General features: G+C 42.9%; 1 protein-coding gene across 10 annotated transcripts in view; it reads right to left on the reverse strand.

The window, feature by feature from the left end:
- LOC140733174 (serine/threonine-protein kinase MRCK alpha-like) overlaps nt 1-14,057 on the reverse strand; it is a 575,430-nt gene that overhangs the window by 143,306 nt on the left and 418,067 nt on the right. For all 10 annotated transcript variants that reach the window (XR_012100237.1, XM_073056117.1, XM_073056119.1 and 7 more), the window contains one exon: nt 8,063-8,310. Coding sequence is in view for 9 of the 10 variants with exons in the window: in XM_073056117.1 (XP_072912218.1) it covers nt 8,063-8,310 (248 nt within the window). In the remaining variant the exon portion in view is untranslated. The remainder of the gene's footprint in view (nt 1-8,062; nt 8,311-14,057) is intronic.

Below are 14,057 nucleotides of genomic sequence, written 5' to 3' on the forward strand. Positions count from 1 at the left end.
TTTTTACTCATGTATGTGAAGGATGAAAGAAATAGTCAATTCAATTCTCTTTCTTGTTCCTTCCACCTCAGTCCTTGAAAATAACAACTAAGATAAAACATAACAACTAATTTGAAAAAATAAGAGGGGAGATTCTCTGCTAAAATCTGCTGCTAGAATAAGTTTACCATTTAATAAAGTGCAGCCAGCATTCCTTACTCCCCAGGCTGGGAAATCTACTTACTGAGGCTGAGCCAGTTTAGACTTGCTCCAAGAACAGCAGCCTCATTAAAATGACTGCAAAACAGTTGGTTTCATATTTTAAAACTTAAGAAAGTAATAATTTTAATTCTTAACATTTTTTCTAAAACTTGAGTAATTTTAAAAAATTGAGTAATTTTAAATATATGAATGTCAGACATTCAGAAATATATAATAAGGGTGGCTGTTTTGGCAATGGGTGAGCCCTAAGGGAGGGCTTTACTGATGTCCACCTATTTTGGCTTTGACTTATTGTGATAAGGACATTGTAATTCTACCAGGAGATAGATAAAATGGGTGAGATAAAATGGATGAAAACCTGGCAAATGGAGCTGTGCATTTCAGCAAAAGGAAATTATTATCCAGAAGGAGAGAGACTATAAATAAATAAGTTAGAAGGATCTAGGTACTTCAGTGCATGAACCACAAAAAATAGCAGACAGGTAAAACAAAGAGTTGGAGTTTAAGAATAGGAAGATAATGCGACCATTGTACAGTATATTTGTGAAGCCACACATGAAATACTGAGCAAAGTTTGGGCTCTCTTATCTTAAAAAAAGGGTGCTATAGCATTTGAGGCAATTGTTTGGAGATTCATCAGATCACAGGTTAATTCCTGGGATGACAGAGAAAAAGGCAAGAGAATCATGGTCTGGTCTCCCTAGATTTTAAAAAAATGAGGGGCAATGTATTGAAATACTGAAGAATGAATGGGGCTTGGCAGGGTAGATATTAGTATATTTTCACTAGTGGGAAATTCGCTAACAAGGGGACATTGTCCTAAATAAAGGGCTGGTCATTTAAAACTGAGGTGCATAGAAATTTATTTCTATAGAGCTCAGTGAACTTCTGGAATTCTTTGCCCTAGAGAGTGGAGGAGACCAGATCATTAGAAGTACTTCAAATGTCTCAATGTTTTCTAATATTTTATCATTGAGGTTAACTTGGAACTGGCACAGAACAACAGATGAACCCAGCATTGATCACCGTGATCATGTTGAATGGTGGCACAGGCTCAAGGGGCTTGAGAACCCATTCTTACTTCTAATTTCATGTTCTCGTGTTTGTGAAATGAATTGGTTGGCATGGATGCCATGCAATACAACATTTTTCACTGTACCTTGGTACATGTGACAATAATAAACCAATTTCCCAATTTGTTTAAGCAACACACACAAAATGCTGATGGAACGCAACAGGCCAGACAGCATCTATAGGAAGAAGTACAGTCGACATTTTGGGCTGAGACCCTTCATCACGACTAATTGAAAGAAGAGATAGTAAGAGATTTGAAAATGGGAGGGGGAGGAGGAGATCTGAAATGATAGGAGAAGGCAGAAGGGGGAGGGATGAAGCTAAGAGTTGGAAAGTTGATTGGCAAAAGGGATACAGAGCTGGAGAAGGGAAAAGATCATGGGACGGGAGGCCTAGGGAGAAAGAAAGGTGGAGGGGAGCACCAGAGGGAGATGGAGAGCAGGCAAGGAGTGATTGTGAGAGAGACAGAGAGAGAAAAAGAGACAGAAGAAAAAAAGGATAAAATAATAAATAAATGAACGAACGAACAAACAAACAAACAAACAAATAAATAAATAAATAAGGGATGGGATAAGAAGGGGAGAAGGCATTAACGGAAGTTAGAGAAATCAATGTTCATGCCATCAGGTTGGAGGCTACACAGACGGAATATAAGGTGTTGTTCCTAAAACCTGAGTGTGGCTTCATCTTGACAGTAGAGATGGCCATGGATAGAATGGGATAGAATAGGACGTGGAATTAAAATGTTTGGCCACTGGGAGATCCTGCTTTCTCTGGTGGACAGAGTGTAGGTGTTCAGTGAAATGGTCTCCCAGTCTGCGTTGGGTCTCACCAATATATAGAAGGCCGCACCAGGAGCACCGGACACAGTATACCACACCAGCCGACTCACAGGTGAAGTGCTGCCTCGCCTGGAAGGACTGTCTGGTGGTGAGGGAGGAAGTGTAAGGGCAGGTGTAGCACTTGTTCCGCTTACAAGGATAAGTGCTGGGAGGGAGATCAGTGGAAAGGGATGCAGGGGACGAATGGACAAGGGAGTTGTGTAGGGAGCGACCCTTACCGAAAGCAGAAGGTGGGGGGGGAGGGAAAGATGTGCTTGATGGTGGGATCACGTTGGAGGTGGCGGAAGTTACGAATAGTTATATGTTGGACCCGGAGGCTGGTGGGGTGGTAGGTGAGGACAAGGGGAACCCTATCCCTAGTGGGGTGGCGGGAGGATGGGGTGAGAGCATATGTGCGTGAAATGGGAGATGCGTTTGAGAGCAGACTCAATGGTGGAGGAAGGGAAGCCCTTTTCTTTAAAAAAGGAAGACATCTCCTTCATCCTGGAATGAAAAGCCTCATCCTGAGAGCAGATGTGGCGGTAACGGAGGAATTGCGAGAAGGGGATGGCATTTTTGTAACAGACAGGGTGGGAAGAGGAATAGTCCAGGTAGCTGTAAGAGTCCGTAGACTTATAGCAGATATCAGTAGATAAGCCGTCTCCAGAGACAGAGACAGAAAAATCAAGAAAGGGGAGGGAGGTGTTGGAAATGGACCAGATAAATTTGAGGACAGGGTGAAAGTTGGAGGCAAAGTTAATGAAGTCAACGAGCTCAGCATGCATGCAGGAAGCAGCACCAATGCAGTCGTTGATGTAGCAAAGGAAAAGTGGGGGACAGATACCAATATAGGCTTGGAACATGGACTGTTCCACAAAGCCAACAAAAAGGCAGGCATAACTGGGACCCATACGGATTCCCATGGCTACACCAATTTATTTGGTCACTGTTGATGACCAGTTACACTAATAGAAACATGAATTGCATGGTTAAACTAGTCCACACCAATATAATGGGAGAAAAATTCTCAATGGAGGAAGCAAGTCAACAGGTGACCTTAGGATCACCAGCTGCTAATAACTCTACAGAACATAAAAAAGGCCAATCAGCACCTTGTGCCTGATCTACCACTGAATACGATCCCAAGCAGGTCCAATCTTGTCCCAAGTGTTTTTTTCTGCTATGCCCCATGTTTTTGATCCCCTTGCATTTTAAATACATGCAATGATTATATTCTATTTCAGAGTAGAATATATCCATTGATAGCCTGTATAATTCTCTGGTATTGATAATACTAAAAGATTCAGATCCCTAAGAGAAGGAATTCTTCCTTATCTTCTTCACTGGGTGACACCTTATTCTGAAATTATGCTTCATGGTTCTAGAAACATCACTTACTGAAGTATCCAGCCTGAGATACCCCTCAGAATCTTACACTTCAATAAAAAAACTCATATTATATAGATAAATATACTGATAAATCAGACGCAGCTTTACTTCATTCAGGAATTGATCCTCTCTGGACAGTGTCCATAGAAGCATATTCTTCACCACTATGCTGCCACACAAAATCAAAATCTGATCAAATTTACAGATGACACTTCATGAATCGGCTTTATTTCTGGAGGTGACGAGACAGATTATAGAGGAGATGTTAACACCCTGATAAAGTGGTGCCAAGATAACGACCTCTCCCCTCAATGTCCAAAAAACAAAAGAGCTTATCGTGGATCACAGGAGGAACGGAGACAGGCTCACCACAGTCAACATCAATGGGTCTGCAGTTGAGAAGGTGAGTAGTTTCAAATTCCTCGGTATATGCATCACTGAAGATCTCACCTGGACTGTACACATCGGCTGTGTGGCAAAAAAAAGCTCATTTGCGTCTCTTCCACCTCAGGTGATTGAAGTAGTTCGGCATTAGCTCCCAAATCCTCAAGACCATCTACAGGGGCACCACTGAGAGCATACTGACTGGCTGAATCTCTGCCTGGTATGGGAACTGCACCAGCCTTGAATGCTGGGCATTCAGAATGGTATGGACAGTCCAGCGCATCTGTGGATGTGAACTGCCCTCCGCTGAGGACATTTACAGCAGCAGGTGCGTAAAGAAGGCCTGGAAGATCACTGAGGACACCAGTTACTGGAACCAAAAACTGTTTCAGCTGCTTCTGTCTGGAAAACGGTATCGCAACATTAAAGCCAGGACCAACTGGCTATGGGACAGCTTCTTTCGAAAAGCTATTAGACTTATAAATTCACATGTCTGTATATTGTGATGGCATCATAACTCAAAGATTTTTACTCCCTCACATTGTGGGATGGATGTAAGATTTAAATAAATTCAAATTCTTCCCTAAATATGAATGCCAAGTGTGCACACTGTAGTCCAGGTGTATCTCATGGCATCATAGTAAACTACAGGACAGAATCAGGCTCTTCAGTGCAATTACTCCATGCCAAACCATTTAAACTGCCTAGTCCCAATGATTTGCACCCGTCCCAAAGCACTCCATACCCCTCCCATCCATGTACCTATCCAAGCTTCTCAAACGTTGAAATCGAAATCACATTCACCACTTGTGCTGGCAGCTCATTCCAAACTCTCACCACCTTCTAAGTGAAGAAGTTTCCTCTCAAGTTCCCCTTAAAAATTAACCTATTCAATCTTTCCTTTTAACTCTGGTCCTCCAGTCCAGGCAACATTCTTGTAAATTTTCAATCTTATGCTTTCAATCTTACATCTTCCTTGTAGGCAGGTGACCAACACTGCACACAAAACTCTAAATTAGGCCTCACCAACATCTTATAAAACTTCAACATAACATTTCAACTCTTGAACTCAATACTATGATCTATGAAGGCTGATGTGCCAAAAGCTTTCTTTACAACCCTATCCACATATGAATGACTTTCAAAGAATTGTGGACTTGTACTTCCAGATCCTTTGGTTCTATTGCTCTCCTCAGTGCCCAACCATTCACTGTGTAAGACCTACCCTAGTTGGTTCCTCCCAAAGTGCAGCACCTCACACTTGTCTGTATTAAATCCCATCTGCCATTTTACAGCCCATTTTTCCAGCTGGTCCAGATCCCAATGCAAGCTCTGATAGTGTTCTTCACTGTCCACTACACTCTCAGTCTTGGTCTCATCTACAAGTATGCTGATCTAGTTAACCGCATTATCATCCAAATTGTTGATATAAATGACAAACAACAGCCCAGCACAATCCCCACGGCACTCCACTAGCCACAGGACTTCAGTCAAAAAGGCAACCATCTACCACTACTCTCTGGCTTCTCCTACAAAGCCAAGTCTAATCCAATTTACTAACTCATTTTGAATGCCAAGTAACTGAGCCTTCTTGAGCAACCCTCAATCCGTGATCTTATCAGATGCCTTGCTGAAGTGCATGTAGTTAGCGCCTTACCTTCATCAACTTTCCTGGTAACTTGCTCTAAAAACTTTATAACATTGGTTAGGCATGACCTATCCACACAAAGCCATGCTGACTATCCCTAATCAGTCCCTGTCCATCCAAATACTCATATATCCAGTTCCTTAGAATACCTTCCAATAACTTTCCCACCACTGATCTCAGACCTAATGGTCTATAATTTCCTGTTTATTCCTGGCGGAAGGATGGGGTAACAGCAGACGTGCATGACTGTTTTACCAAGCATATACGCTCCGTCTGTCAGAACAAAAAATCTCCCAGTGGCCATCCATTTCAATTCCACTTCCCATTCCCATTCCAATATGTCTGCCTCCTCCAGTGCCAGGATAAGGCCACACTTATTTGAAAGAAAAACACCTTATATTCTGTTTGGGTAGCCTCCAACCTGATGGCATGAAATCAAATTTCTCAAACCTTCAGTAATGCCTCCACCCCCCCCCCACCATTTCCCATCCCCTTGTCCCTCTCTCTTGTTATCTTCTTCCCCATCCATCGCCTCACTCAGGTGCTTCCTCTCCCCCATTTCCTCTTTTAAGGTTTTCTGTCTCTTTCACCAATTAGCTCTTTGCTTCATCCTTCCACTTCCAAGTTTCACCTATTGCCTGCCATTTCTCTCTCCCCTTGCCACACCTTTCAAATTTACTCCTCAGCTCTATTTCTCCAGTCCTGCTGAAGGGTTTCGACCTGAAATGTCGACTGTATTTTTTTTCCATAAGATGCTGCCTGACCTGCTGAGTTCTTCCTGCATTTTGTGTGTGTTGACTGGAACACTGAGCTGCCAGTCTTGCCCCTCCCACAACCAAGTCTCACTAATTGCAACAATATTAAATTCTATGTGCTGACCAATGCCTTTCCTACAATACTTTTTTGCACTGAAATATACACAACACAAATCATTAGTTCCACCATGTTCAACCTTTTGTCTGTCTGTGGTCTTAATAACATTTCTCTGCAGCTACTCCACTATCTGTTCTAGCATTCTGGTTCCCATCCCCCTACAAACCTCCCCACCCCCCCCAGTTATCAAAACTTCCTTTGTTTTATACTCCATACAATTTGTAATAAAGGGAAACACTCTAATTAAACTTCCGAATTACTTGCTATATCTGCATGCTAACATTTTGTTTCATGTACTAGACACCAAGATTCCTATGTATTGCCACATTTTGTAGCTCTGATTAGTTTAAATAGTTTGCTTTTTTATTCTTTCCAAAGTGAAAAATCTCAATTCTCCCTCATTGTACAGCATCTGCTAACTTAGAACCATAGAAAATCTACAGCACAATACAAACTCTTTGGCCGACAAAACTGTGCCAAACATGTCCTCACTTTAGAAATTACCTAGGGTTACCTGTAGCCCTCTATTTTTTTTTGAGCTCCATGTCCAGCAATCTCTTAAAAGACTCCACCACTGTCACCGGCAGCCCATTCCATGCACTCACCACTCTATGTAAAACTTATCCCTCACATCTCCTCTGTATCTACTTCCAAGCACCTTAAAACTGTGCCCTCTTGTGCTAGCCATTTCAGCCCTGGGAAAAAGCCTCTGACCATGCATACAATCAATGCCTCTCATGCCTCTATCAGGTCACCTCTCATCCGCCGCACCAAGGAAAAAAGGCTGAGTTCACTCAAACCATTCTCATGAGTCATACTCCCCAATCCAGGCAACATCCTTGTGAATTTCCTCTGCACCCTTTCTATGGTTTCCACATCCTTCCTACAGTGAGGCAACCAGAACTGAGCATTGTACTCCAAGTGGGGTCTGACCAGGGTGCTATATAGCTACAACATTTACCTCTCGGCTCATAAATTCAATCCCACGACTGATGAAGGCCAATGCACCATATGCCTTCTTAACCAGAGACAACCTGCGTAGACCCCAAGATCCATCTGATCCTCCACACTGCCAAGAGTCTTACCATTAATACTATATTCTGTCATCATATTTGACCTACCAAAATGAACCACCTTACACTTATCCGGGTTGAACTCCATCTGCTACTTCTCAGCCCAGTTTTGCATCCTATCAATGCCCTGTTGTAACCTCTGACAGCCCTCCACACTGTCCACAACACCTCCAACTTCTCCCTACCCATCTCTTGGGCAGGCACCCCGCCCTCCTCAGATCTCACTAACCCACTTAACTTTGTAACGTCAGCACATCCGTTGATAGTGTAATTAGTTATTTTCTTCAAATCACTTTTATAGATAATTAATAGTTGCAATACCAGCGCTGATCCCTGTAACACTCATTAGAAATCCAAAGGTGACTTGTAATTCTAGGCACACTTTTCTCTTAGTCACCCTCCTATATATTGCAATTGCCCCGAGGATGTGAAAGGTGCTCTGTTGCTATTCATACATGTGTTACATTTTCTTTCTGCCTTTATTCTGCAGCCATTTGAGCTGGTGCCAAGTAAATATCTGCAGCTGATTCAAGCAGAAAAGTCTTGTTCCTGATAACTTTTCATCGTGGGAATCGATCAAGAGAATCTAGTGCACTTACCTTTCCCTCCTAGTTTTTTCTAACTTGTCTTTTAAAATCATTATTTCCTTCTTGAGGGTGAGATGCTGTCCTTCTGCATCCCGAAGTTCCTTCTTCAAGTTCCTGATCTCAGTAGCATGCAGGGTTTCCCGTTTGGACAGCTCCTCCTCATAGAACACAGTCTTTTTCTCCAAGTCAGCTTTGAGCTTTGCCACTTCCTGCTGATGCTCTGTACTGCTCACACCAGGGGATCGTCCAACCTGCTTTTGCTGTTAACAAAAGGTATTTAGAGCTGTAATAATACAACCAGTTACATGCCATATGCCCAATATGAAAAAACTTTAACATCCTATATTCAATTCACAGTTATATTGTGACGATCAAATCAATTTATGAATTTTCTTGCTTTTAGACAACATAAATCCAAAATGTCTCTCACAATTTCATACCTCAAACGTGTTTCTGTGTATGAATGTCATATCTAGAAGCTGGTCCCAATTATGTGTCCACTAAGCAGATTAAACTTATATTTTACTGCTCATTTAACTGTCCCAGTAGTAAGGAACTGCTGCACTGTTAGAGGTTCTAACTTTTAATCATGGATGTTTGGTTTAACAGGCTTAAGAGTCTGTTGGACTTTGACGTCTATAGTTTTCAACTTAAAAATCCTATGCCAACATATTATCCTAATCAATGCTAATATTTAAACAATACCACTTGAAATAGATATTCTGGTGGATTCTTGCTGAGATGGCTGCTACACTTCAGAAAAGAAACAGTTAATTGGCTGAGAACAGGCTCAGACCAATTCAGCCAGAAATCAAACTGATGAAATTGTTGAACTGGCCTTAATCCCATTTAACCAACCTTTTCTCTTTGTAGGCCCTAAAAAATAAGAAACAGATTGTTATTCTGACATTCACCGAGCCATGAAAGTTTTGGTGGCCATCTCCGATATAGCAACTTCCTAGGTATCTTTACAGGTTTTATCAGTATTGTGTTTTCAGTGTTAACATAATGTAAACTGTAGAATTCAATACACAAAGGGATGACTTCCTTGGTGAAGACAACCTGCTAACCAGTAACATCACAAAATCTTTTACATTAATTTGTGATCAACACTTTGATTTAACATTTCATCTAGATGAACAGCTCCAACAAGGTAGGACACCCCATATATAGCACTGCAGTGTTAACCTAGATTAACTGCTGACCACCTGCCTTAGATGCAAACATTAACAAATAAACCATGCTGATTCCTTCAAGAATACATGCTAGAAGACATGTTTGCTTGTACTAAATGACAGTAAGCCCTGAAATCTAAAGAGAAACCAAAACAACTTTAAATAAAAACCGAAAATGTTAAAAGTACTCGTCAGGTGAGGTGTAGAGAAAAATCATGTTCATGCTTTAAACTTTCAATAGAACAGATGAATGTTCATCAACCTGTTTTTTCCTTTGAAAATGCTGCCTGACCAGGTGAGTATACCTAGCATTTCCATTTTTCTTTTGAAAAGCTTTATATAGATTAGTTACAGGGACACAGTTTTCAAATGTTGTTGATGTTGAGTACCATTGAGTCATTGTCGACACATGGTGACTGTTGGGGTTAATTCAGGACTGCCATTACAGGTCAGGAGTGGCACACATAGTTAGGAGGCTGGAATGCGAGGGAGGGGGAGCGAAACTGGGGACCCCGCTACATCGAAACTACTAGTGTCACGCGATTCAGTAAACAAAAGAAACAGGTAACTCGTGAGCATATGGCTGCGGGCCAATAAGATGGACACAAGTGCCCGATATTACCTAATATGTAACGGGGGGTTGTGCTGGGGGGAAAAGGGGTATAAATAAGAGCAGATTGTAAGGGGAAGCCAGAACGCCTTCTCCAGCGACTCCGTGGATTCGCTGTACCAGTTACGAATTCTGCAATAAAGCCACGTTTTGTAATATTCCGGTGTTAGTTGTCTCTCTTCCTAAACGAACACAGGGCAGAATTTCAAGCCCAACATTTGGTGACCCCGACGTGGGGAGGGAGAGACAACACAGGCTGGCGGGTCCGACGGCAGACAACTTGCGGCCGCAAGCTCGACTAAGGTCAGGAAGTGCCTGTTATATCAAAGACTTCCACTAGATAGTTAAATCACTGAGTTAGATCTTGTCTGCTGACGGATCCTCACCAACCCCAAATTACCCTGGGAGAGATCATTCCCGGTGCAGAATCGTGACTGGTAAGTACTAACTCTTATCTGTTTTTAGGAAGATTCTCCGCCCGTGGAAAAGTCTTCTGAGTGAGGGTACCCGCCGCCCACGATGGGCATAAAAGTCTCAGGAGTGAGGAGAATTAAGTCGCGGGACACCGTAGTACACAGGGATACTACCTTAGACTGGTTGTTAAGAGGAGAAATCTCCCACGCGAAGGTCAGGTTTTGAAAGGCGACCGTCCCATATTTGATCCTCTCTGTGTACTAGGGAGCCATGGAGCACTTCAATTTCGAGTTACCGAAACTCAGACATTTGTGTGTTGAGTAACAGTATATGAGAGTTTTTAGAAATATGGTAAAATTGATAACTGTGCGAGTTCAATAATCTAACAGTGAGCAGCCGCAGGGGTCGGACACCATCAAGGTAGGAGTGGAAGTGTTCCTCCGAGGCCCGGGGAAGCTCACCTGGAACAGAAAACGGTGGCATGGTCCATACCCTGTCGCCGAGGTCTCCAACAGGGCATTAAAAGGACCCTAGTCATCCGGACTATAGATCGAGCCTTGACTGGAAAGAATGGACCTCCACCGGCGTACCAGGCACCCTTGTTCCCGGTGGAAGGGGAGGACACGGCCCTCCCGGAAAGCGGACGCGCTATGTGAGGACACGGACTGAAATGGACCATGGCAAGGGGGGGATTGTGAATTTGTTATTGATTAAGTTTTCTGAAATGTTGCATGTTACTTGTAAAAATTGCGGATGTTTAGGGAACCCCTACCCATATTTTGTGACCCTAGGTCGGACAAATCAGGATAAGCAAATAGGGAGGACACGCCAAAGAGTGCCGGGGGACGCTCACCTCTCTGCCTGATCCCGGCAGCCGCGGAAAAGATTGTAAGGGATGTGGGGATGTGGCCTCTGGGAGGCCAAGGGAGGGAGTGTTGGGGTTAATTCAGGACTGCCATTACAGGTCAGGAGTGGCACACATAGTTAGGAGGCTGGAATGCGAGGGAGGGGGAGCGAAACTGGGGACCCCGCTACATCGAAACTACTAGTGTCACGCGATTCAGTAAACAAAAGAAACAGGTAACTCGTGAGCATATGGCTGCGGGCCAATAAGATGGACACAAGTGCCCGATATTACCTAATATGTAACGGGGGGTTGTGCTGGGGGGAAAAGGGGTATAAATAAGAGCAGATTGTAAGGGGAAGCCAGAACGCCTTCTCCAGCGACTCCGTGGATTCGCTGTACCAGTTACGAATTCTGCAATAAAGCCACGTTTTGTAATATTCCGGTGTTAGTTGTCTCTCTTCCTAAACGAACACAGGGCAGAATTTCAAGCCCAACAGTGACCCTATGGATAGTGTAGTTGTCTGTAGGGTTTCTGTGGCAAGATACAGAAGTAGACTGCCAGGCTTTTCTTCCATATTGATTCTGCTGCTGCCCAGCTTGGGACCTGGTCCGAATCAAACTCAGGACCGTCCATCTCAAAGTCCAATGCTGCTGCCACTGCACCACCAGCTAGCCCTGGTTTTCAAAAAGGAACCTCTAAGATTTAGTCTTGCTCAAAACTAAAGGGTTTTCAACATCTTTAGTACTGTATGCTTTTCTGTGTTTGCTGACTTAGTAGCATGCTTACCTAATAGTACTGTACATTAAAAACTTACAAACAATAACCTTGGTGGGGTTTTAAAACTTCATAGGGAATCCCACGGATTAGTAAATGGATCACAGTAATTAAAATACCACATTTCTAGAAATAGATTCATATTCTCTGCGACTGATTGTAACAGTACAAATGACATAAGACCATAAGACACAGGAGCAGAATTAGGCCATTCAACCATGGCTGATCAGGAGGGTTTCGGTCAGAAACATCGTTATTACCTCCTCCCATAGATGCTGTCTGGCCTGCTGAGTTCTGCCAGCATTTTGTGTTTTTATTTATTTCTAGCATCTGCAGATTCACTCGTGTTGCCAGATAATGGATATGAATGTGTGGCTGAGGAACTGGTGCAGGAAGCAAGGATTTACATTCTTGGACCACTGGGATCTGTTTTGGGGTAGGGATGAGTTGTACAAAAGGGACGAGTTGCACCTTAATAGGCGGGGGACCAGCATTCTGGCAGACAGGTTTGCCACTGCAACACGGATGTGTTTAAACTAAGTAGTGGGGGGGAGGGGATGAACTGGAAATATAAGGATGGAGTTAAAGGGAAAGTGAAAATAAGAAAAGTTAAAAAGGACAACAGAATCAATGGAGTAGAAAGCTCAAGAAGAGATCATACAGTATGGCCAAATGAAATAGGAATTGATATGAAAGCAGAGGTGGAGTAACGAATTAAAAGTATTATATATGAATGCACGAAGTATAAGGAATAAAGTAGATGAGCTTGAGGCTCAGTTGGAAATTGGCAAGTACGATGTTGTGGGAATAACTGAGACATGGCTTCAAGTGGACAGGGCCTGGGAAATGAATATTCAAGGATATACATCTTATTGAAAGGACAGACTGACTGGCAGAGGGGGTGGGGTGGCTTTGTTGGTGAGGAATGATATTCAGTCCCTTGCGAGGGGGGACATAGAATCAGGGGTTTTAGAGTCAGTATGGATAGAACTGAGAAATTCTAAGGGTAGAAAGACCCTAATGGGAGTTATCTACAGGCCCCCAAACAGCAGTCTGGATGTAGGGTGTAAGTTGAATGAAGAGTTAAAATTGGCATGTCGCAAAGGTAATGATACAGTTGTCATGGGGGATTTCAACATGCAGGTAGACTGGGAGAATCAGAATGGTACTGGACCCCAAGAAAGGGAGTTTGTGGAGTGCCTCCGAGATGGATTCTTAGAACAGCTTGTACTGGAGCCTACCAGGGAGAAGGCAATTCTAGATTTAGTGTTGTGCAATGAACTGGATTTGATCAGGGACCTTGAGGTAAAGGAACCATTAGGAGGTAGTGACCATAATATGATATGTTTTAACCTACAATTTGAGAAGGAGAAGGGAAAATCGGATGTGTCAGTATTACAGTTGAACAAAGGGAACTATGGAGCTATGAGAGAGGAGCTGGCCAAAGTTCAATGGAACAATACCCTAGCAGGGAAGACAGTGGAACAACAATGGCAGGTATTTCGGGAATAATGCAGAAGGTGCAGGATCGGTTCATTCCAAAGAGGAAGAAAGATCCTAAGGGGAGTAAGGGGCGGCCGTGGCTGACGAGGGAAGTAAAGGGCAGTATAAAAATAAAAGAGAAGAAGTATAACATAGCAAAGATGAGCGGGAAACCGGAGGACTGGGAAGCTTTTAAAGAGCAACAGAAGATAACAAAAAAGGCAATAAGCCAAGAAAAAATGAGGTACGAAGGTAAACGAGCCAAGAATATAAAGGAGGATAGTAAAAGCTTCTTTAGGTAGGTGAATAGCAAAAAAATAGTTAAGACCAAAATTGGGCCACTGAAGACAGAAACGGGTGAATTTATTATGGGGAACAAGGAAATGGCAGATTAGTTGAACAGGTACTTTGGATCTGTCTTCACTAGGGAAGACACAAACAATCTCCCAGATGTAATAGTGGCCAAAGGAACTAGGGTAAAGGATGAACTGAAGGAAATTTATATTAGGCAAGAAACGGTGTTGGATAAACTGTTGAGTCTGAAGGCTGATAAGTCCCCGGGACCTGATGGTCTGCATCCCAGGGTACTTAAAGAGGTGGCTCTAGAAATCGTGGACGCATTGGTAATCATTTTCCAATGTTCTATAGATTCAGGAACAGTTCCTGCTGATTGGAGGGTGGCTAATGTTGTCCCACTTTTCAAG

This window comes from Hemitrygon akajei, chromosome 9 (assembly GCF_048418815.1).
Source record: "Hemitrygon akajei chromosome 9, sHemAka1.3, whole genome shotgun sequence".
NCBI classification, from domain to species: domain Eukaryota; kingdom Metazoa; phylum Chordata; class Chondrichthyes; order Myliobatiformes; family Dasyatidae; genus Hemitrygon; species Hemitrygon akajei.